Raw genomic sequence first — 23,984 nt, forward strand, 5'->3', positions numbered from 1 at the left:
TACTATTATTATGGGTTCAAATCCCGGCCCCGCCAATCGCCAGCTGTGTGACTTTGGGCACGTCGCTTCACTTCTCTGGGCCTCAGTTAGTACAGCGCCTGGCACACAGTAAGCGTTTAAAGACCAGTGCTCCGCACATAGTAAGCGCTCAATAAATACGACTGATGATGATTAAAAAAAAAAAAAAAAGGACAGGATCGCCGGGGGTTGTAGAAAAGTGACCATTTTATTGAAACCATTTCTCAATCAATTAACAACGGAGCAAAGCACCATTCCACTCCAAACTATCCAACCAGCCTCAATGCCTAGACGAAGGCCCCGGGGATGGGGCTGGGAGAAGGGTGGTGGTAGGGGAGGAGAGGGAGCAAAGACACCCGGATCCCAGTTTCTGCCAATGTGGCAAAAAAGAAAAAAAAAAAGAAATTAAGGTAGTGGTGTTGGGGTGCGTTGGGGGGGGAACCCAGATCTAGCCAGCCAGGTTGCTCATAAATCCTGGGAGGAAGAGCCACCCACTCCTCCGTACCACCTTCCAACGTGCCCAGGGAGAGAACCGGGACCCCCCCGTCCCCCCCATGTCAGCCTTTACATTTCCCCGGTGGCTTCCTCTCCTTCCCCTCGGGGGAATCACAGTAGAAAGCACAGTCTGGTCCCCCTGGGAGTGGGAGACGGCGGCAGGAAAGAAGAGGATGGGGGCGGAGGGGGGGAAAAAGCGAGAGATGGGGAAACTCAAAAGGGTAGGATGCCCAGTGGGTGCTGCCCCTTCCTTCCTTCCTTCCCGCCTGCCCAAATCCATCCTCCGGGGCCTCACCCATGAAACTGGGTGTGTTGGGGGGGCGGGGGGCGGCGGCAGTTGAGATGAGATGTCGGCTGAGCTGGGGGTTCGGGGAGATGCAGAGAGCTGGGGGGGGTCCTGGGGGGTTGACGAGGGGATGGAGACGGGGGAAGGCGGGAGGGAGGGAAAAGGAGGGGGACCAGACCGAGAAAATCTGAGAGAGAGAGAGAGAGAAGAGGGTTGGATAAGAGCCCAACCCCACTGGAAACTCTCCCCCAATTCCCTAATGCCCTCCGGCCAGCCCCCTCCCCTCTCCTTGCCCCGTCCACCGGGAGGTCGGGCCTCCCAGCGTGGGCCAGGTGGTGTACTGGACGGTCGCCGGCTTCGGGGCGGCGGCCCCCGCCCTCTCTCGGGGACCAGGGGCCGGGGGCTCCCGCTGTCTCGGCCCCTCCGCCCACCCCCGGGGGGGGAAGAGGGCAAGCCCCGGGGGGTGAGGGGAGGGGGCAATAAATAGAGGGAGGGGGCACCACGGGGCGGTTATAGCTCGTCGTTCTTCCGTGTGTCCCGGGCGTCCTCGGGCGGGGCGGGCTGCTCCCTCTGCTCTTCATCTGGGACGGGGAAGGATGAGGAGGGATGGAGGAGGCGAAAGCTGGGATGGGCCCCATCCCGTCCCGCCGGCCCCCCGGTCCCCCTTCTTACCTGCCCCTGGCAGCTCCAGAGGCTCAGCTTCCCCTGGGAAGAGACAAGAAGAGAGTGACCAGGTGGTAGTGATAATAATAATAATTATAAGCGCTCAATAAATACGACTGATGATGATAACAATGATGGCATTTGTGAAGCGCTTACTATGTGCAAAGCACTGCTCTAAGCGCTGGGGGGGATACAGTGTGATCACGTTGTCCCACGTGGGGCTCACAGTCTTAATCCCCATTTTTACAGATGAGGTAACTGAGGCTCAGAGAAGTGACTTGCCCAAGGTCACACAGCAGACTTGTGGTGGAGTCGGGATTCGAACCCATGACCTCTGACCCCAAAGCCCGGGCTCTTTCCACTGAGCCACGCTGCTTCTAGTAGTCCAACTTGTACTTCCCAAGCGCTTAGTCCAGTGCTCTGCACACAGTAAGCGCTCAATAAATACGATTGATTGACTGATAGTAGTAATGATGGCATTTAAGCGCTTAATAACTGCCATCACTATTATTATTATTATTATTAAGCGCTTACTATGTGCAAAGCACTGTTCTAAGTGCTGGGGAGGTTACAAGGTAATCAGGTTGTCCCACAGTCTTAATCCCCATTTTACAGATGAGGGAACCGAGGCCCAGAGAAGTGAAGTGACTTGCCCAAAGTCACACAGCTGACAAGTGGCGGAGCCGGGATTGGAACCCATGACCTCTGACTCCAAAGCCCTTGCTCCTTCATTCATTCATTCGTATTTATTGAGCGCTTACTGTGTGCAGAGCACTGGACTAAGCACTTGGGAAGTCCAAGTTGGCAACACATAGAGACAGTCCCTACCCAACGGCGGGCTCACAGTCTAGAAGGGGGAGACAGAGAACAAAACCAAACATATTAACAAAATAAAATAAATAGAATATGTACAGTAATCGTATTTATTGAGCGCTTACTGGGTGCAGAGCACTGGACTAAGCGCTTGGGAAGTCCAAGTTGGCAACATCTAGAGACGGTCCCTACCCAACAGCGGGCTCACAGTCTAGAAGGGGGAGACAGGCAACAAGACAAAACATATTAACAAACTAAAATAAATAGAATAAATATGTACAAATAAAATAAATAAATAGAATAATAAATACGTACAAACATACATTCATTCATTCAATCATATTGATTGAGCGCTTCCTGTGTGCAGAGCACTGCACTAAGCGCTTGGGACGTACAAGTTGGCAACATATAGAGATAGCCCCTACCCAACAGCGGGCTCACAGTCTAGAAGGGGGAGACGGACGACAAAACAAAACATATTAACAAAATAAAATAAATAGAATAAATATGTACAAATAAAATAAATAGAATAATAAATCCGTACAAACATACATACATACATACAGGTGCTGTGGGGGGGGGGGAAGGAGGTAAGGCGGGAGGGATGGGGAGGGGGAGGAGGGGGAAAATATGTACAAATAAAATAAATAGAATAATAAATCTGTACAAACATACATACATGGACACAGGTGCTGTGGGGAGGGGAAGGAGGTAAGGCGGGGGGGATGGGGAGGGGGGAGGAGGGGAAAAATATGTACAAATAAAATAAATAGAATAATAAATCCATACAAACATATATACATATATACAGGTGCTGTGGGGAGGGGAAGGAGGTAAGGTGGGGGGGATGGGGAGGGGGAGGAGGGGGAAAATATGTACAAATAAAATAAATAGAATAATAAATCTGTACAAACATATACATACATACAGGTGTTGTGGGGAGGGGAAGGAAGTAAGGCAGGGGGGATGGGGAGGGGGAGGAGGGGGAAAATATGCACAAATAAAATAAATAGAATAATAAATCCGTACAAACACATATACATACATACAGGTGCTGTGGGGAGGGGAAGGAGGTAAGGCGGGGGAGATGGGGAGGGGGAGGAGGAGGAAAATATGTACAAATAAAATAAATAGAATAATAAATCCATACAAACATATAAACTTCTATACAGGTGTTGTGGGGAGGGGAAGAAGGTAAGGCAGGGGGGATGGGGAGGGGGAGGAGGAGGAAAATATGTACGAATAAAATAAATAGAATAATAAATCCGTACAAACATCCTTACATATATACAGGTGCTGTGGGGAGGGGAAGGAGGTAAGGCGGGGAGGATGGGGAGCGGGAGCAGGGGGAGAGGAAGGAGGGGGCTCTTTCCACTGAGCCATGCTGCTTCTCATAGTAGTGAAGCCACTACTACTTCCCTAGTAGTAGTAGGGCCAGGGGTGTCTAGACTGTGAGCCCGCTGTTGAGTAGGGACCGTCTCTCGATGTTGCCAACTTGGACGTCCCAAGCGCTTAGTCCAGTGCTCTGCACACAGTAAGCGCTCAATAAATACGATTGAATGAATGACTGAATGAATACCATCATCCCAAGCGCTCAGTCCAGTGCTCTGCACACAGTAAGCGCTCAATAAATGATTGAATGAATGAATGAATGAATACCATCATCCCAAGCGCTCAGTCCAGTGCTCTGCACACAGTAAGTGCTCAATAAATACGATAGGATGAATGAATGAATGAGAGAGTCAGGGTCCGGGACAAGTCCAACTCACCTAAGTCGGGGGTCTCCGCTTCGGTCCCTGCTACAGGCGGCTCTGGGACGGGCTTCCCGGCTTCCGGCTTCCCTGCTGGGGGCAGGCGGGGAGGAAGGGCCGTCAGGTGGGCCGTATAATAATAATAATAATAATAATGATGGTATTTGTGCTTACTATGTGCAAAGCACTGTTCTAAGCGCTGGGGAGGCTACAAGGTGATCAGGCTGTCCCACCGGGGGCTCACAGTTTTAATCCCCATTTTCCAGATAAGGGAACTGAGGCCCAGAGAAGTGAAGTGACTTGCCCAAAGTCACACAGCTGACAGTTGGCGGAGCTGGGATTTGAACCCCTGACCTCGGACTCCAAAGCCCGGGCTGTTTCCACCGAGCCACGCTGCTTCTCTGTAGCGCTGGCTGTATGTGCCAGCACCCCTGGGCACGGGACTTCTGGCCCCCCAACCCTGCGGGTGGGGTGACCTTGGGGCTGGGGGCACTTGATTTTGGGTTTTTTCTGTTTAAACACGGTATCTGTTAGGCACTTACTCCGTGCCGGGCACTAACGCGCTGACGTAGGAAGGAGCTACTCGGGTCGGACCCAATCCACGTCCCGCACGGGGCTCACGGGCTTCACCCCCGTTTTCCAGTTGAGGGAAACTGAGGCCCGGAGAAGTGAAGGGGCTGGCCCGAGGCCACACAGCAGCCAAGCCGCGATCAGGGCTCACCTGTGGGCGGGGCGGCCTCGGGGCCGGGGGCGCTGGCGTTGAGGGGCGGCTCGGCCTTGGTGGCGTTCCTGTCCTTGGCCCGGGGCCGCGGCTTGGCGAACTTGGCCTTGTTGAGCAGGTACTGCACCTCGCGGTCCAGGGCCGCCATCCGGGCCTCGATGTCCTTCGACAGCAGCACCGGTTTCTCCGTGGGCGCCAGCCGGGCCTGCTCCGCCAGCGTCGCGTTCTTCCAGGCCTGGCCCGGGAGATGGCAAGGGGGGGGGGGGGTCACGGGAGGGTGGAGACGGGCGACCCTTTTCCCTCCCCGGACCCAGCGGGGCTCCTCACCCCCGTCTCGTTGATGAGCCGCTCCAGGGTGTTCATCTCCACCTCCGTGAAGATCTGGTCCAACTCGGGGATCATCCGGGCACCCCTGGGTGGGGAGTGAGACTGTGACACCCCCCGCCGCGGGATCCCTGCCGGGCCCGTGAGGGCAGGGACCCCGTCTCCCACCCTCCCCTCGGTGGGACTCGGGAGGGTCACGGGGGGTGGGCCGGGTGCCCCTCACTTGAGGAAGATGCTGGAGTGGTTGAGGAGGCTGTCGAGGGCGGCCAGCCGCTCTGGCCACTTCCGACGCTCGTCCACTCGCAAGAACAGCCCCCGGCACAGCTTGCGCAGCTCCGCCAACTTCTCCTTCAGGTCCTGCCGGGGCACGGCGGGATGGGGGTCAGCCTGGTCTCGGGGGAGTCCCCGCTCCCTTTTGGGCTCAAGAATCCACCCCCCCCCCCCCCCCCCCGTTCCCCGCACCTTGGTGCTGGCCCCGAAGCCCTCGTCCTCCAGCCAGGCGGCCGCGGCCCGCAGCCGGGCCGAGATCTCCTCGCGCTGCTCCTCCGTGGACACCTCCTGGTACTCGGGCTGGTACAGCTTGTCCTGAGGGGAGGAGGAGGGAGCGGGGCACGGGACCCGCCGCCACCCGTGGGTTCGGGGCACGGGCCGCCCCGCCCGCGGGGGCCTCCGCCCGTGTGCGTCTCGGGGGGCCCCGGCTCACCTGGGTCTCGAAGATAAAGGCCTCCAGGCTGTTGGCGGCCTTCTCCCTCTCCTGCTTCTCCAGATCGCGGATGGTCAGGTCCTGGAGCCTGAGCCCCACGGGGCGAGGGGGAGACGGGGTCAGGGCCGGGACCAGCCCGCGTCTCCCCTCCCCGGGCTCCGTCCGTCCCGTCCCGGTCCCCTCACCGCCGCAGGGAGAGCGCCAGCTGGTCGTCAGACGGGTCCGGCAGGTCCAGCACCACCACGTCGGCCGTGATCTCCTCCACCAGCTTCTGTCTCTTCAGCGCCTTGGCTGTGGGCGGCTCCTCCTCGGGGGCCTGGGCCCCGCCCTGGCCCTCGCCCTTCTCCCGCGACTCCTGGGGAGGGGGCAGGCCGGGACGCCCTCGTCACCCACCGAGGGGACCCTGCCGGCCCCCGGCTCCTCCCCGCTCCCCCGGCCCCAACTCACCTGACCCTCCGGCTTCTTCTCTCCCGCCGCCGCCGCCGCCTCCTCCTCCTCGGCCGCCTTCTCCCCGTCAGGGGCCTTGTCGGCGGCCGGCTCCGGGGTCACGGGCTGCTTCTCCTCCTCCTTGGGGGTCTCAGCTCCCTCCTGGGGCTCCACCTGCTTTGGGGGCTCTTCCTTGCTCCCCTCTGCTGGGCCTTCCTCCTCCTCCTGGGGTGGGGGTGGGAGGGGAGCACCAATCAATCGATCGTATTTATCGAGCGCTTACTGTGTGCAGAGCACTGGACTAAGCGCTTGGGAAGTACAAATTGGCAACATATGGAGACGGTCCCTACCCAACAGTGGGCTCACAGTCTAAAAGGGGGAGACAGAGAACAAAACCAAACATACTAACAAAATAAAATAAATAGAATAGATATCATCACCATCAAATATTCATTGAGCGCTTACTGTGGGCAAAGCACTGGACTAAGCGCTTGGGAAGTCCAAGTTGGCAACATACGGAGACGGTCCCTACCCAACAGTGGGCTCACAGTCTGAAAGGGGGAGACAGAGAACAAAACCAAACATACTAACAATAAAATAAATAGAATAGATATCATCATCATCAATCATATTCATTGAGCGCTTACTGTGTGCAGAGCACTGGACTAAGTGCTTGGGAAGTCCAAGTTGGCAACATATAGACGGTCCCTACCCAACAGTGGGCTCACAGTCTAAAAAGGGGAGACAGAGAACAAAACCAAGCATACTAACACAATAAAATAAATAGAATAGATATGTACAAGTAAAATAAATAGAGTTAGCCTTCCTCTCCCACTCTTCACAGCCGTATCGAAGGCCCATCTCCTCCAAGAGGCCTTCCCTAAGCCCTCCTTTCACCTTCTCCCACCCGCTTCAGCGTCACCCTGACTCGCTCCCTTTATTCACCCCCACAGAATTTGCGCCCACATCCATCATTTACTTGTTTCCGTTACCGTCTATGTCCCCTCTAGACAGTAGGCTCGCTGTGGGCAGGGACTAGGTTACCACCTCTGTCACTGTGTGCTCTCCCAAGCGCTCGGTACCGCGCTCTGGCACGCGGTAAGCGCTCCGTACGTGCGACCGACTCTCCGGCCGGGGCCGGGGTGAGGCGGGGCGAGGGGTCCGCACAGAACCCGGGGGGAGCCGGGGCAGGACGGGACTGGGCCCAGAGGTCACTCGGCGGGCACCAGACGCCCCCGGCTCCGCTGGCGCTCACCGGGGCGGACTCAGTGGCGTTCTCCTGGGTGTCCGCGGCAGAGCCTCCGCCGAACAGACTGGAGATGGTGTTGCCCAGCTCTGTGGGAGAGGGGCGGTACGGTGTCGGGATCCAAGGCTCGCCCCCCGGCAGCAGCCCCGCCGCCCCCGACGGTCCTCCTGCTGAGCCCTCCCCATTACTGGTCAGAGTGGACTCCTCCTCGGGCTTCTCCTCCACCGTCGTCTCGAACACCGACTCCACCTGCGGGGCCCGACAGGCCGGGGGTCAGGCCGGGGCCGATGGACCCGTTGCCCCGGCCCGGCGGCGGCGCCCACCCCCGTGGCCCCTCACCCGGTCGAGGCTCAGCACGCCGCTCTCGTCCAGGTTGAAGTGAGCCTTGATGCCCTTGGACTCGTAGCCCGGATGTTTCTGGAAGGCCTCTCCCACGCCCCTGAGCTTCACCGTGGTCAGGTTCAGAGAGCCGAACACCCTGCGGGGGGGGACGGCGGAGGTTAAGGGGTGAGGAAGAGGGGCGGGCCGGCGGTCCCCCTCTCCCCCCCCGTCCCCGAGGAGCCCCAGGGGTCGTCCCCCCGCCCCACTGACCGCAGATCCTCCGGCCCCAGGAAGCCCAAGTCGCCGTAGTTGACGCTGAAGTGGAAGTCGTGGCTGTAGCGGTTGAAGGTGATAACCTTGCGCTGGGGGTAGGGGCCCATGCGGGAGAACAGGAGGCGCCTGTTGTGCTTCAGGCTCCGGCCGCCGCTCTCCTCCTCCACTTCCCGGCTGAACTCCACCTGGAGGGGGGGGGAAGAGGGAGCCGGCTCGGAATCCCATCCGTCTGAATCGTATTTATCGAGCGCTTACTGTGGGCAGAGCACTGGACCGAGCGCTTGGGAAGCACAAGTCGGCAACACACAGAGACGGTCCCTACCCAACAGTGGGCTCACAGTCCGACCACCTCTCGCCCACATCCTGCCTCTGGCCCGAAACACCCTCCTTCACGGTTACTCTGGCCTGAAACACCCTCCTTAGTGATGATAATAATAATAATAATGGCATTTATTAAGCGCTTACTATGTGCAAAGCACTGTCCTAAGCGCTGGGGAGGTTAAAAGTCATCAGGTTGTCCCATGGGGGGGCTCACAGTCTTAATCCCCATTTTCCAGATGAGGGAACTGAGGCCCAGAGGAGTGAAGTGACTCGCCCAAAGTCACACAGCTGACAAGTGGAGAGCCGGCATTTGAACCCATGACCTCTGACTCCAAAGCCCGGGCTCTTTCCACTGAGCCACGCTGCTTCTCTTCACACCTTCACACCCGAGGGTTACTCTCCCTCCCTTCAAAGCCTTACGGGAGGCCCATCTCCTCCATCCATCCATCATCCATCAATCGTATTTATTGAGCGCTTACTGTGTGCAGAGCACTGGACTAAGCGCTTGGGAAGTCCAAGTTGGCAACATATAGAGACGGTCCCTACCCAACAGTGGGCTCACAGTCTAAAAGGGGGAGACGGAGAACAAAACCAAACATACTAACAAAATAAAATAAATGGAATAGATATATACAAGTAAAATAAATAAGTAAATAGATTAATAAATATGTACAAACATATATACATATATACAGGCCTTCCCTGACTGAGCCCATGTTTCCTCTTCTCTCACCCCCCTCTTCGTCACCCTCATTTGCCCCCTTTGTTCACGAGGCCCCGTGGCCCTAGAGCACTCACGTCCCTATCTGTTATTTATAATAACCGTGGCACCGGTTAGGCGCTTATTACGCGCTGGGCACTGTGCTAAGCGCTGGGGTGAGCCCCGGCTTTGGAGTCAGAGGTGATGGGTTCAAATCCCGGCTCCACCAACTGTCAGCTGTGTGACTTTGGCCAAGTCACTTCACTTCTCCATGCCTCAGTTCCCTCCTCTGTAAAATGGGGGCTAAAACCGTGAGCCCCCCGTGGGACAACCTGATCACCGTGTCACCTTGCCGGCGCTTAAAACAGTGCTTTGCACATAGTAAGCGCTTAACAAATACCATCGATATTATTATTATTATTACACGCAAATCAGGTTGGACGCAGTCCAACGTGGGGCTCACAGTCTCGATCCCCATTTTCCAGACGAGGGAACTGAGGTCCAGGGAAGTGAAGCGACTTATAATAATAATAATGATGGCATTTACTAAGCGCTTACTATGTGCAAAGCACTGTTCTAAGCACTGGGGAGGTTACAAGGTGAACAGGTTGTCCCACGGGGGGCTCAGAGTCTTCATCCCCATTTTACAGATGAGGCAACTGAGGCCCAGAGAAGTGAAGTGACTTGCCCAAAGTCACACAGCTGACAGTTGGTGGAGCCGGGATTTGAACCCCTGACCTCTGACTCCAAAGCGGACTAGCCCGGGGTCAGACGGCAGACAAGGGGCAGAGCCGCGATTAGAACCCAGATCTGCTTATTTATACGGTCGGTCTTCCTCTCTAGACTGTAAGCTCACTGTGGGCAAGGATGCCTCTGCTGTATCATTCTATTTATTTTATTTTGTTAGTATGTTTGGTTTTGTTCTCTGTCTCCCCCTTTTAATCAATCAATCAATCGTATTTATTGAGCGCTTACTATGTGCAGAGCACTGTACTAAGCGCTTGGGAAGTACAAATTGGCATCACATAGAGACAGTCCCTACCCAACAGTGGGCTCACAGTCTAGAAGGGGGAGACAGAGAACAGAACCAAACATACCAACAAAATAAAATAAGTAGGATAGAAATGTACAAGTAAAATAAATAAATAGAGTAATAAATATGTACAACCATAGACTGTGCAACTTTTAGACTGTGAGCCCGCTGTTGGGTAGGGACTGTCTCTAGATGTTGCCAATTTGTACTTCCCAAGTGCTTAGTACAGTGCTCTGCACACAGTAAGCGCTCAATAAATACGACTGATGATGATGATGATGATGATTATATTCTACTCTCCCAATAGGTGCTCAGTGAATAGGAGCGATTCCTCAGGGGGCCGGCGGAGCCCGAGGTGGGTGGCCCCGGTCCCCGGGGAGGCGGGGGGCTCACCTGGATGGGGAAGAGGGTGGCGTCCCGCACGCCGAAGGGCTTCACCTTGAAGGCCTTACTGAGCGCCGCCGCTTGGTACACGGCCCCCATGGCCGCGGCCTCGTCTGCATTGATGTTCTTCCCCAGCTCCTCTCTGGGGACGGGGTGGGAGCGAGGGGGTCAGCGGCAGCCCCCCGGAGACCTCCCCCAGCCCTCCACTCCCCCCGTCTCCGCCGGACTCACTTGCCCACGGCTTTGAGCAGCGCCTCCTGCACCTTGGGCACCCGGGTGGCTCCCCCGACCAGAATCACCTGCTCGATCTCGTCCTGGGCGGGAGCGGGGAGGGGACGGAGGGTCAGCGAGGAGCCCCGCCAGGCCCGAATCCGGGCCGCCGGGAATTCGAGTGCGGGATCACCTACCAGCCCCGACTGCCCGGGGCCCCCACACCGCGCCGGGCTCACCAGGCTCATCTCGGCGCTGCTGAGCGCCTGCCGCACGGGCCCCGGCACGCGCTCGAACAGGTCCGCGCACAGATCCTCCAGCTCCGCCCGCGTCACCTTGGCCTTGAAGTCCACGTCGTCCATCAGCCCCTCGATCTGCCGGGGCAGGCGGGTCAGCCCCGTCGGGTCCCGACCCCGCCACCCGGAACACGTGGGTTGGGCTCCCTCGGGGCTGGGACCGGCGCCCCGACGCCAGGGTGGGGATGACCCGGCGTCCCCGCACCGGGGGTTCGCCCGGGCACCTGCGCCATGTGGTCGGCGTTGGCGCTCAGGATGGTCTTGAGCCGGTTGGCCTCGCGCAGCAGCTTGGCCATGGCCCGAGGGTTCCCGCGCACGTCCGGGGCCCCCCGTGCCCGCCGCTGCTCGTTGAACAGGCCGGCCAGGTGCTCCCGCAGGCGCAGCTCCATCTCCAGCCCCCCGAGGGTGCGGTCGAAGCTGCGGGGAGCGGGGAAGGATGGCGTGAGGGGCCAGGAAGGAGGGCCCGCCCCCCCACCCCGGCCGCTCCCCCGGGTACTCACCCCACCCCGCGGATCTGCAGCTGGGGCTGCGTCCCCGCCTCTTTGGTCTTCACCGTCTGGTAGGTGACGATGGTGCAGACGGTGCTGCCGGCCCCCATGTCGTAGAACATCACGTTCTGCCGGGGGGCGGAGGATCAGCGGGGCCGGGGACCCCCCGGGACGTCCTCCCGCCGGCCCCCCGCGGCCCCCGTCCCCGTCGGGCAGGGCACCTGGGCGGTGGCGTTGATGTCTTTGCGGCGGAAGACGCCGTAGCTGAGGGCCGTGGCGGTGTTGGCGTTGATGAGCTGCAGGACCTTGAGGTCGGCCATGCGGGCGGCCTGCAGTACGGCCCGCCGCTCCGCCTGGTTGAAGAAGGCTGGCACCGTGATCACCGCGTCCTTGATGGGCTGCTCTGCGGGTCGGGCGGACGGGGGGAAACTTGGCTCCTGCCCTCCCGGGCCCGCTCCGTCCCTGTCCCCCCAGGTCCGGAAGCCCGCGCCGGGGACGTCGCCCTCCGCCCCGCCTCCCGCCCTCTCCGAACCAGCCCGTCTTCCCTCCACCTCATTTCCTATTTATTTATTTATTTATTTTACTTGTGCATTTCTATCCTATTTATTTTATTTTGTTGGTATGTTTGGTTCTGTTCTCTGTCTCCCCCTTTTAGACTGTGAGCCCACTGTTGGGTAGGGACTGTCTCTATGTGTTGCCAATTTGTACTTCCCAAGCGCTTAGTACAGTGCTCTGCACATAGTAAGCGCTCAATAAACACGATTGATTGATTGATTGATTGATTGATTGATTTCCCAGGCCCAGCCCGTCCCGGTCCCAAAGTGCAGCTGCCCGGCGTTCGATTCTTTTTGTCCAAAATGGAATCCGTTAAGCGCTTACTATGTGCCAGGCACCGCGCTAAGCGCTGGGGTAGATACGGGGTTGTCAGGCTGGACCCAATCCCCGTCCCACATGGGGCTCACGGTCTCAATCCCCATTTTACAGGTGAGCTGACCGAGGCACAGAGAAGCGAAGCGACTCGCCCGAGGTCGTGCGGTGGACAAGGGGCGGAGCCAGGATTGGAACCCGTGTCCTCTGACTCTCGGGCCCGGGGTCTACGCAGCACTGCTCGAGGCAGGGAGGAATGAGCCGCCGTCGGAGGATTCGGAGGAACGGGGCAGGTGTGGGCACGAGGTTTTAGAAATGGGATCCGGGCAGCAGAGGCAAGGATGGACTGCAGAGGAGGGAGACTGAGGCAGCGGCTGAGCCGGGATATGACCGGGGCCTGGCCCACTGTGGTGGTCTTTTGGACGAAGACGAAGGGGGATGTGGGAGAAGCGGTGACCGGACTGGATGGCAGGAGGTTGAAAGATGCTGGAATCAAGGATTATGATTCGTGCTGGAATCAAGGATAATGCCAAGGATAATGCCACGATTAGACTGTGAGCCCGCTGCTGGGTACGGACTGTCTCTATATGTTGCCAACTTGTACTTCCCAAGCGCTTAGTACAGTGCTCTGCACATAGTAAGCACTCAATAAATATGATTGATTGATTGATTACAGCTTCAGGCATGGGGAGAGTATTGGTGGCGGTGGTGTCAACTGGGCAGGGAAAGTTAGGTGGGAGGGGAGGATTTGGGAAGGAAGTCAACTACACCTGTCTGCTTGTTTTGGGGTCCGCCTCCCCCTTCTAGACTGTGAGCCCGTCGTTGGGAAGGGACCGCCTCTGGATGTTGTCGATTTGTACTTCCCAAGCGCTTAGTCCAGGCGCTCCGCACGCGGTAAGCGCTCAGTAAATACGACTGATTGAATGAAGGAATGAACGCACTACACCACGGCCCCCTCGGTCTTCAAAACCCTCCCGAAACCACCGCTTCCTTCAGGACGCCAACGAATGCCCCCGACCCCGACTCGGCCCAACGAGCAGCCAAGGCCCTCACCGGCGAACTCCTCAGCTAGGGAGCGGGAATAGTTGAGGACCATCCCCAGGACCTCCTCGGGAGAAAACTGCATCTGCCTGGAAAGGAGCCAAGGGGTAAAAGGGTCAGAGCGCGGAGCCGTCTGGGGACCCGGCGGGGACGAGGATGGGGAAAGAGGACACGGGCCCCGCTCTCCGGGGGCCGGACGGGGCTGCTCCGCTCCACCGGACCAACAGGCGAGACACCCCAGTTCGACTACGCATCCCAAACGGTGACTTCTAGACCGTAAGCCCGCTGTTGGGAAGGGACCATCTCCCTATGATGCCAACTTGGACTTCCCAAGCGCTTAGTTCAGCGCTCTGCACACGGTAAGCGCTCAATAATGAATGAACGAATGGAGGGACACGAAGACGGAGCCGGGCCCGCTGGCCCGGCCCGGAGAGGGAGGCCGGCACTCACGGGGTGAGGCGGAAGAGCACCGTCTGCCTCTGCGGGTCGGTGGCCAGCTCGTGCTCGGGGAAACGCTTGCGGTAGAGAGCCACGTGCGGGTTGTCCGCCCTTTTTCCCAGCAGATCCTGGAAGTAGCGCAGGGCCACCTTCGGGTTCTTGATTGCCTGGGGCGGGGAGGGAGAGGAGGGGTCATCGTTCCCCAGCGCCCCGTCTCAGAGCGGGGAGGGGGACCAGCACCTGTATATATGTATATATGTTTGTACATATTTTTTTACTCTATTTATTTATTTGTACATATCTATTTATTTTATTTTGTTAGTATGTTTGGTCTCTGTCTCCCCCTTTTAGACTGTGAGCCCACTGTTGGGTCGGGACTGTCTCTATATGTTGCCAATTTGTACTTCCCAAGCGCTTAGTACGGCACTCTGCACATAGTAAGCGCTCAATAAATACGATTGATGATGACGATGATGATGATGATGACGACCATGGCCGACCCCCCCCCCCTCGAACTGGCGAGGACGGCCTTACCACGCTGGCTGCGCTGTCTCCGAAGAACCGTTCGTTTTCCTTCAGGGCTACGGTGACGGGGGTTTTCCTCCGGGATTCCCTGGAGAAGCGGGAGGAGAGGGGCGTTCAAATCCTGGCCCGAGAGGCCGGGCGCCGAAGCCCCCCGTGGGGCTCGGAAGCCGCCCCGGCCCCGGCCCCCCGCCCCGGCCGCCCGCCCTCACTTGTTCAGGACGATCTCCATGGGCACTCCGGGTTTGACGATCGCCACCTTCATGGATTCGCTGCCGAGGTCCACCGACATCACCGCCAGCGCGTCTGGAAGGGGGCAGAGGGGTCGGTCCTGAAGACCCACATAGGCTGGGGACCGACGGGGGAAAGGCCGGGAGAGGAGGAGGAAGGGGTGGCGGGAGGGCGGAGGGCAGCCTGGCTCAATGGAAAGGGAGCTTAGTACAGTGCTCTGCACCCAGGAAGCGCTCAATAAATACGACTGATTGACTGAAAGGGCCCGGGCTTTGGAGTCAGAGGTCACGGGTTCACATAATAATAATAATAATGGTATTTGTTAAGCGCTTACTATGTGCAAAGCACTGTTCTAAGCGCTGGGGAGGTTACAAGGTGATGAGGTTGTCCCACGGGGGGCTCACAGTCTTACTCCCCGTTTTTACAGATGAGGTCACTGAGGCCGAGAGAAGTGAAGTGACTCACCGTCATCATCATCAATCGTATTTACTGAGCGCTTGCTGTGTGCAGAGCACTGTACTAAGCGCTTGGGAAGTACAAATTGGCAACATATAGAGACAGTCCCTACCCAACAGTGGGCTCACAGACTCACCCAAAGTCACCCAGCAGACAGTTGGCGGAGCCGGGATTTGAACCCACGACCTCTGACTCCAAAGCCCGGGCTCTTTCCACTGAGCCACGCTTCACAGCCCGGCTCCGCCAGTTGCCAGCTGTGTGACTTTGGGCAAGTCGCTTCTCTGGCCCTCAGTTCCCTCACCTGGAAAACGGGGGTGAAGACTGTGAGCCCCCGTGGGACAACCTCATCACCTTGTCACCTCCACGGCGCTTAGAACAGTGCTTTGCACAGAGTAAGCGCTTAATAAGTGCCATTATTATTATGATGATGATGATGATGATGCACACCCAGTCTGGGGGAGGGAGCGGGGGGGGGAGGAGACATGGTTGAAGACAGCAATCAATCGATCAATCAATTGTATTTATTGAGCGCTTCCTGTGTGCAGAGCACTGTACTAAGCGCTTGGGAAGTACAAGTTGGCAACAGCCTCGGGAAGCTGATGGGATCCAGGCGGGAGGGGAGGAAAAAGGATCCTCTTCTTCCGAGAGGTTGCCAGTCTGCAGACACACACTCTCACACCTGCCCCTGAGAACTACCACTGAAAGCACCATAACTCCTCGTGGGCAGGGAACGTGTCTACCAACTCTGATATATTGTCAGAGGTCTATATCATCATCATCATCATCAATCGTATTTATTGAGCACATACTGTGTGCAGAGCACTGTCCTAAGCGCTTGGGAAGTACAAGTTGGCAACATATGTTTGGTTTTGTTCTCTGTCTCCCCCTTTGAGACTGTGAGTCCACTGTTGGGTAGGGACTGTCTCTCTATGTTGCCAATTTGTACTTCCCAAGCGCTTAGTACAGTGCTCTGCACACAGTAAGCGCTCAATAAATACGATTGATGATGATGATGATATAGAGACAGTCCCTACCCAACAGTGGACTCACAGTCTAAAAGGGGGAGACAGAGAACAAAACAAAACGTACTAACAAAATAAAATAAATAGGATATGTACAAGTAATATAAATAGAGTAATAAATCTGTACAAACCTATATACATATATCCAGGTGCTGTGGGGAAGGGAAGGAGGCAAGATGGGGGGGATGGAGAGGGGGACTACGGGGAGAGGAAGGAAGGGGCTGAGTGTGGGAAGGCCTCCTGGAGGAGGTGAGCTCTCAGCAGGGCCTTGAAGGGAGGAAGAGAGCTAGCTGGGCGGATGGGCAGAGGGAATGGGGGCATTCCAGGCCCGGGGGATGACGTGGGCCGGGGGTCGATGGCGGGACGGGCGAGAACGAGGTACGGTGAGGAGATTAGCGGCGGAGGAGCGGAGGGTGCGGGGTGGGCTGTTCTATATATAGAACAGTGCTTTGCACATAGTAAGCGCTTAATAAATGCCATTATTATTATTATTATCATTATTGCACACATAAGCGCTCAGTAAGTGCTAGCGGTTGACTGAGCCGCATTGGGGATGGAGATTCACAGAGAAGCAGCGTGGCTTAGTGGACAGAACACAGGGTTGGGAGTCGGAGGCCGTGGGGTCTAATCCCGGCTCCGCCACTTGTCTGCTCTGTGACCTGGGGCAAGCCACTTCACGTCTCCGGGCCTCAGTGACCTCATCTGGAAAATGGGGATTAAGAATGTGAGCCCCACGAGGCCTTCCCAGACTGAGCCCCCTCCTTCCTCTCCCCCTCGTCCCCCTCTCCATCCCCATCTTACCTCCTTCCCTTCCCCACAGCACCTGTATATATGTATATATGTTTGTACATATTTATTACTCTATTTATTTATTTATTTTACTTGTACCTATCTATTCTATTTATTTTATTTTGTTAGTATGTTTGGTTTTGTTCTCTGTCTCCCCCTTTTGGACTGTGAGCCCACTGTTGTGTAGGGACCGTCTCTATATATTGCCAACTTGTACTTCCCAAGTGCTCAGTACAGTGCTCTGCACACAGTAAGTGCTCAATAAATACGATTGATTGATTGATTGATTGATTGACAACCCGATCACCTTGGATCGACCCCACATACTTCTCTCCTTCTCCATCCCAGGCCGCACCCTCCGCTCCTCTGGAGTTAACCCTCTCACCGGGCCTCGTTCTCGCCTGTCCCGCCGTCGACCCCCGGCCCCCATCCTACCCCTGGAACGCCCTTCCCTCCTCAAATCCGCCAAAAAATCACCCTTCCCCTCTTCAAAGCCCTTCTGAAACCTCACCTCCTCCAGGTGGCCTTCCCAAACTACGCCCCCTTATCCTCAGTTTCCCCTTCCCATCACCCCGACTTGCTCCCTTTGCTCTACCCCCGCCCCACAGCCCTTGTGTATATTTAATAATAATGACAGTATTAAGCGCTTACTATGCGCAAAGCACTGTTCTAAGCGCGGGGGAGGTTACAAGGCAATCAGGTTGTCCCACGGGGGGGCTCACGGTTTTAACCCCCATTTTACAGATGAGGTAACTGAGGCACGGAGAAGTTAGACTTGCCCAAAGTCACACAGCTGACAGGTGGCGGAGCCGGGATTTGAACCCATGACCTCTGACTCCAAAGCCCGGGCTCTTGCCACTGAGCCACGCTGCTTCTGTATATTTCATCAATCGTATTTATTGAGCCCTTACTATGTGCAGAGCACTGGACTAAGCGCTTGGGAAGTACAAATTGGCAACATATAGAGACAGTCCCTTCCCAACAGTGGGCTCACAGTCTAAATATATATGTAATATATATGTATGTGTACGTATCTATAATTCTATTTACTTATATTAATGTCCGTTTAGTTGTTTTGCTGTGTATATGTACCTATAATTCTACTTATTTATACCGACGCTACTGATGCCCGTTTGCTTTTATTGATGTCTGCCTCCCCCTTTCTACACTGTGGGCGGGGATTGTCTCTCTCTCTTGCTGAATTGTAGTTTCCAAGCGCTTAGTACAGCGCTCTGCACACAGTAAGCGCTCAAATATGAATGAATGAATACCCCAGCATTTACATCAGTGCTTGGCACATAGTAAGCGCTTAACAGGTACTGTTATGATTATTATTCATCCAGTTGTGTCTACTGAGTACTGGGTGAAGAGAAGCAGCGTGGCTCAGTGGAAAGAGCCCGGGCTTTGGAGTCGGAGGTCATGGGTTCGAATCCCGGCTCCACCACCTGTCTGCTGTGTGACCTTGGGCAAGTCACTTAACTTCTCTGAGCCTCAGTTACCTCATCTGGAAAATGGGGATGAAGACTGTGAGCCCCACGTGGGACAACCTGATCACCCTGTATCCCCCCCCAGCACTTAGAACAGTGCTCTGCACATAGTAAGCGCTTAACAAATGCCATCATTATTATTATTATTAAGAGCACTGAACTAAACGCTTGGGAGAATACAAGCAGCATGGCCTAGTGGAAAGAGCACAGGCTTGGAGTCGGAGGTTGTGGGTTCTAATCCCGGCTCCGCCCCTTGTCAACTGTGTGACCTTGGGCAAGTCACTTCACTCCTCTGGGCCTCAGTTACCTCATCTGTAAAATGGGGGTGAAGACTGGGACAACCTGATGAAGAAGCGTGGCTCAGTGGAAAGAGCCCGGGCTTGGGAGTCAGAGGTCATGGGTTCTAATCCCTGCCCCCTCACATGTCAGCAGGGCGACTTTGGGAAAGTCACTTCACTTCTCTGGGCCTCCGTTCTCTCATCTGGAAAATGGGGATGAAGACTGTGAGCCCCCCCGTGGGACAACCTGCTCACCCTGTAACCTCCCCAGCGCTTAGAACAGTGCTTGGCACATAGTAAGCGCTTAATAAATGCCATCATGACCATTATTGTTCTAATCCCGCCTCCGCCACTCGTCAGCTGTGTGACTTTGGGCCAGTCACTTCCCTGGGCCTCAGTGATCTGTTTGCAACTTGTACTTCCCAAGCGCTTAGTCCAGTGCTCTGCACACAGTAAGCGCTCAATAAATACGATTGAATGAACGAATGAGCTCATTTGGAAAATGGGGATGAAGACTGTGAGCCCCACGTGGGGCTCCTGATGACCTGATGACCTCACATCCCCCCCAAGCGCTTAGAACAGTGCTTGGCACATACTAAGTGCTTAATAAACGCCATCATGACTATTCTTATTCTAATCCTGTCTCCGCCAATGTCAGCTGTGTGACTCTGGGCCAGTCACTTCCCTGGGCCTCAGTGATCTCATCTGGAAAATGGGGATGAAGACTGTGAGCCCCACGTGGGACAACCTGATGACCTTGCAACCCCCCCCAAGCGCTTAGAACAGTGTTTGGCACGTACTAAGTGCTTAATAAATGCCATCATGACTACTATTATTCTAATCCCGCCTCTGCCACTCGTCAGCTGTGTGACTTTGGGCAAGTCAATTCACTTCCCTGGGCCTCAGTGATCTCATCTGGAAAATGGGGATGAAGACTGTGAGTCCCACGTGGGACAACCTGATGACCTCACATCCCCCCCCAAGCGCTTAGAACAGTGCTTGGCACATACTAAGCGCTTAATAAATGCCATCATGACTATCATTATTCTAATCCCGCCTCCGCCACTCGTCAGCTGTGTGACTTTGGACAAGTCAATTCACTTCTCTGGGCCTCAGTGATCTCATCTGGAAAATGGGGGTGAAGGCTGGGAGTCCCACGTGAGACAACCTAATAGTAATAATAATGTTGGCATTTATTAAGTGCTTACTATGTGCAAAGCACTGTTCTAAGGGCTGGGGAGGTTACAAGGTGATCAGGCTGTCCCACGGTGGGGGGGCTCACAGCCTTCATCCCCATTTTCAAGATGAGGGAACTGAGGCCCAGAGAAGTGAAGTGACTTTCCCAAAGTCACACAGCTGACAATTGGCGGAGCCGGGATTTGAACTTCCTCCCTTCAAAGCCCTACTGAGAGCTCACCTCCTCCAGGAGGCCTTCCCAGACTGAGCCCCATCCTTCTCTACTCCCCCCATCCCCCCGCCTTACCTCCTTCCCCTCCCCACAGCACCTGTATATATGTATATGTATTTGTATGTATTTATTACTTTATTTTACTTGTACATATTTATTCTATTTATTTTATTTTGTTAATATGCTTTGTTTTGTTGTCTGTCTAGACTGTGAGCCCGCTGTTAGGTAGGAACCGTCTCTAGATGTTGCCAACTTGTACTTCCCAAGCGCTTAGTCCAGTGCCCTACACACAGTAAGCGCTCAATAAATGATTGAATGAATGAATGAATCCATGATGACCTCGCAGCCCCGCCCCCCAGCACTTAGAACAGTGCTTGGCATACAGTGAGCGCTCAACAAATACCGTTTTCCTTATTATTATTATTATTCACAGAGAAGTTAATTTTTATTAGAGAAGCAGCGTGGCTCAGTGGAAAGAGCATGGGCTTTAGAGTCAGAGGTCATGGGTTCGAATCCCGGCTCCACCACATGTCAGCTGTGTGACCTTGGGCAAGTCACTTAACTTCTCGGAGCCTCAGTTCCCTCATCTGCAAAATGGGGATGAAGACTGTGAGCCCCCTGTGGGACAACCCGATCTCCTTGTATCCTCCCCGGCGCTTAGAACAGGGCTTTGCACACAGTAAGCGCTTAACAAATGCCATTATTATGGGTTCAAATCCCAGCTCCGCCAATTGTCAGCTGGGTGACTTTGGGCAAGTCGCTTCACTTCTCTGGGCCTCAGTTCCCTCATCTGGAAAATGGGGATGAAGACTGGGAGCCCCCTGTGGGACAACCTGATCTCCTTGTATCCTCCCCGGTGCTTAGAACAGTGCTTTGCGCATAGTAAGCGCTTAACAAATGCCATTATTATGGGTTCAAATCCCGGCTCCGCCACTTGTCAGCTGGGTGACTTTGGGCAAGTCGCTTCACTTCTCTGGGCCTCAGTTCCCTCATCTGGAAAATGGGGATTAAAGCCCGTGAGCCCCCCGTGGGACAACCTCATCACGTTGTATCCCCGCCCCAGCGCTTAGAACAGTGCTTTGCACATAGTAAATGCTTAATAAATCATCATCATCAATCGTATTTATTGAGCGCTTACTATGTGCAGAGCACTGTACTAAGCGCTTGGGAAGTACAAATTGGCAACACATAGAGACAGTCCCTACCCAACAGTGGGCTCACACTCTAAAAGGGGGGGAGACAGAGAACAAAACCAAACATACTGACAAAATAAAATAAATAGAATAGGTATGTACAAGTAAAATAAATAGAGTAATAAATATTTACAAACACATATGCATATATACAGGTGCTGTGGGGAAGGGAAGGAGGTAAGACGGTGAGGGGATGGAGAGGGGGACGAGGGGGAGAGGAAGGAAGGGGCTCAGTCTGGGAAGGCCTCCTGGAGGAGGTGAGCTCTCAGCAGGGCCATTATTATTATTATTAAAGCCTGTGAGCGCCCCGTGGGACAACCTGATCACCTTGTAATCTCCCCAGCGCTTAGAACAGTGCTTTGCGCACAGTAAGCCATTGTTAATATTATTGCTATAATATGCAATTATTGCTACAATATGCCTGTATATATGTTTGGACATATTTACTACTCTATTTATTTACTTTACTTGTACCTATCTATTCTATTTATTTGATTTTGTCAGTATGTTTGGTTTTGTTCTCCGTCTCCCCCTTCTAGACTGTGAGCCCGCTGTTGGGGAGGGACCGTCTCTAGATGTTGCCAACTTGGACTTCCCAAGCGCTTAGTCCAGTGCTCTGCACATAGTAAGCGCTCCATAAATATGATTGATTGATTGCTATTGGTATTATTATTGTTATTATTATTATTGCTATTATTAATGATGATGATTACCCGTCGGCGCCCAGAGGTTGGCCAGCAGCAGCAGCAGCAGCCCAGCGAGGGCCCAGCAGGGTCGCTTCGACGTCCAGTGGTCCCCGGCCATGATTCCTGAGGGAAAAGGAGAAGAGAGGAGACCCCCCCCCCCACAAAACGACGCTCCGTTACCATGGCAACGCCTGGCCTCGCCCCCCCCCAGCGCTTAGCACAGCGCTGGTGCCCCTCCCGCCCCCAGACCCGCTCCGCGCGCGCCCCGCTCACCGGCCGTTAGCGGGGCGCCCAGGGTCCGCGCGCCGGCTCGTGCCCGCGCGGCTCGTGCTCGCGGCGGGGGCCCGGACGCGGCGCGCGCTCATTGGCGCCCTGCGCGGCCGGGCATGCGCCCTGGGAGCGGGACCGGACACGCCCCCTCGCCGCCCCGCCGCCGCCGCTCATTGGGCCGCGTCCCTGCGCTGCCCCGCCCCGCCAGGAACAGGCCACGCCCCCTGGATTCTCGGCGCGCATGCTCATTGGGCCCCGTCCCTGCGCTGCCCCGCCCCGCCAGGAAAAGGCCACGCCCCCTGGACTCGCGGCGCGCGTGCTCATTGGGCTACGTCCATGAGCTGCCCCGCCCCGCCAGGAACAGGCCACGCCCCCTGGACTCGCGGCGCGCATGCTCATTGGGCCCCGTCCCTGCGCTGCCCCGCCCCGCCAGGAACAGGCCACGCCCCCTGGACCCGCGGCGCGCATGCTCATTGGGCCACGTCCCTGCGCTGCCCCGCCCCGCCAGGAACAGGCCACGCCCCCTGGATTCTCGGCGCGCATGCTCATTGGGCCACGTCCCTGCGCTGCCCCGCCCCGCCAGGAACAGGCCACGCCCCCTGGATTCTCGGCGCGCATGCTCATTGGGCCTCGTCCCTGCGCTGCCCCGCCCCGCCAGGACCAGGTCACGCCCCCTGGGCTCGCGGCGCGCATGCTCATTGGGCCGCGTCCCTGCGCTGCCCTGCCCCGCCCGGAACAGGCCACGCCCCCCCAGACTCGCGGCGCGCATGCTCATTGGGCCACGTCCCTGGGCTGCCCCGCCCCGCCAGGAGCCCGCCACGCCCCCTGGACTCGCGAAGCGCATGGTCATTGGGCCGCATCCCTGCGCTGCTCAGCCGCGCCAGGAACAGGCCACGGCCCCTGGACTCGCGGCGCGCATGCTCATTGGGCCCCGTCCCGCTGCTGCCCCGTCCCTCAGGGCCCGGACCGGGACACGCCCCCTTATCGCAGCGGCGCGCATGCTCATTGGGCCACGTCCCAGTGCTGCCCCGCCCCTCAGGAACAGGGCAGAGGAAGAGGCGGGGCCCTGATCAGGCCACGCCCCTCGCCGCAACGGCGCGCCCTCTCATTGGGCCACGTCCCAGCGCTGCCCCGCCCCTCAGGGTCAGGGCGGAGGAAGGGGAGGGGCCCGGGCCAGGCCACGCCCCTCGCCGCCGCGGTGCGCATGCTCATTGGTCCACGTCCCAGCGTTGCCCCGCCCCTCCGGGACACAGGGCGCTCAGGAGGGTCCCTGTCCAGGCCACGCCCCCTCGTCGCCACGGTGCGCACGCTCATTGGGCCACGTCACTGCGCTGCCCCGCCCCGCACCGCGAGGGACAGGGTGGAGGAAGGGGCGGGACCCTGATCAGGCCACGCCCCTTCACAGCCGCGGCGCGCATGCTCATTGGCCACATCCCAGCGCTGCCCCGCCCCTCAGGGACAGGGCAGAGGAGGCGGGGCCCTGATCAGGCCACTAACCTCGCCGCAGCGGCGCGCCCTCCCATTGGGCCACGTCCTGCGCTGCCCCGCCCCTCCGGGACAGGGGGCGCTCGGGGAGGGGCCCGGACCAGGCCACGCCCCCTCTGCGCCGTGGCGTACCCTCTCATTGGGCCACGTCCCAGCGCTGCCCTGCCCCTTAGGGTCAGGGCGGAGGAAGGGGAGAGGTCCGGACGAGGCCACGCCCCTCGCCGCAGCGGCGCGCACGCTCATTGGGCCACGTCCCAGCGCTGCCCCGCCCCTCCGGGACAGGGGGAGCTCGGGGAGAGTACCTGTCCAGGCCGCGACGCGCATGCTCATTGGCCACGT

At 56.8% G+C, this 23,984-nt stretch overlaps 1 protein-coding gene across 1 annotated transcript; it reads right to left on the reverse strand.

Annotated features, from left to right (window-relative positions):
• Positions 1-207: 207 nt before the first annotated feature.
• HYOU1 (hypoxia up-regulated 1) lies at positions 208-23,984 on the reverse strand. Its single transcript, XM_038753802.1, has 26 exons — positions 23,948-23,984; positions 21,918-22,013; positions 14,553-14,646; positions 14,353-14,431; positions 13,831-13,985; positions 13,393-13,469; positions 11,694-11,875; positions 11,485-11,600; positions 11,209-11,401; positions 10,928-11,062; positions 10,710-10,792; positions 10,488-10,620; positions 8,038-8,225; positions 7,786-7,924; positions 7,635-7,695; positions 7,456-7,535; positions 6,222-6,425; positions 5,960-6,129; positions 5,775-5,862; positions 5,534-5,656; positions 5,295-5,428; positions 5,075-5,159; positions 4,748-4,982; positions 4,045-4,119; positions 1,472-1,504; positions 208-1,380 (listed from the first exon to the last, which is right to left on the reverse strand). Exons 1-26 carry the CDS (start codon positions 23,973-23,975, stop codon positions 1,310-1,312), a joined length of 3,057 nt encoding a protein of 1,018 aa, XP_038609730.1. The 5' UTR covers positions 23,976-23,984; the 3' UTR covers positions 208-1,309.

The sequence above is a fragment of the Tachyglossus aculeatus genome, chromosome 11 (assembly GCF_015852505.1).
Source record: "Tachyglossus aculeatus isolate mTacAcu1 chromosome 11, mTacAcu1.pri, whole genome shotgun sequence".
Classification (NCBI taxonomy): domain Eukaryota; kingdom Metazoa; phylum Chordata; class Mammalia; order Monotremata; family Tachyglossidae; genus Tachyglossus; species Tachyglossus aculeatus.

Coding starts and splice junctions, on each gene's coding strand:
- HYOU1 (XM_038753802.1), bottom strand. CDS start 23,975: ATGAGCATGCGCGTCGCGGCCTGGACAG. Junction 14,647..21,917: donor CAACCTCTGGGCGCCGACGG/GTAATCATCATC, acceptor GCCCCCTTCCAG/ACGCGCTGGCGGTGATGTCG. Junction 11,601..11,693: donor ACATCAACGCCACCGCCCAG/GTGCCCTGCCCG, acceptor GCCCCCCGGCAG/AACGTGATGTTCTACGACAT.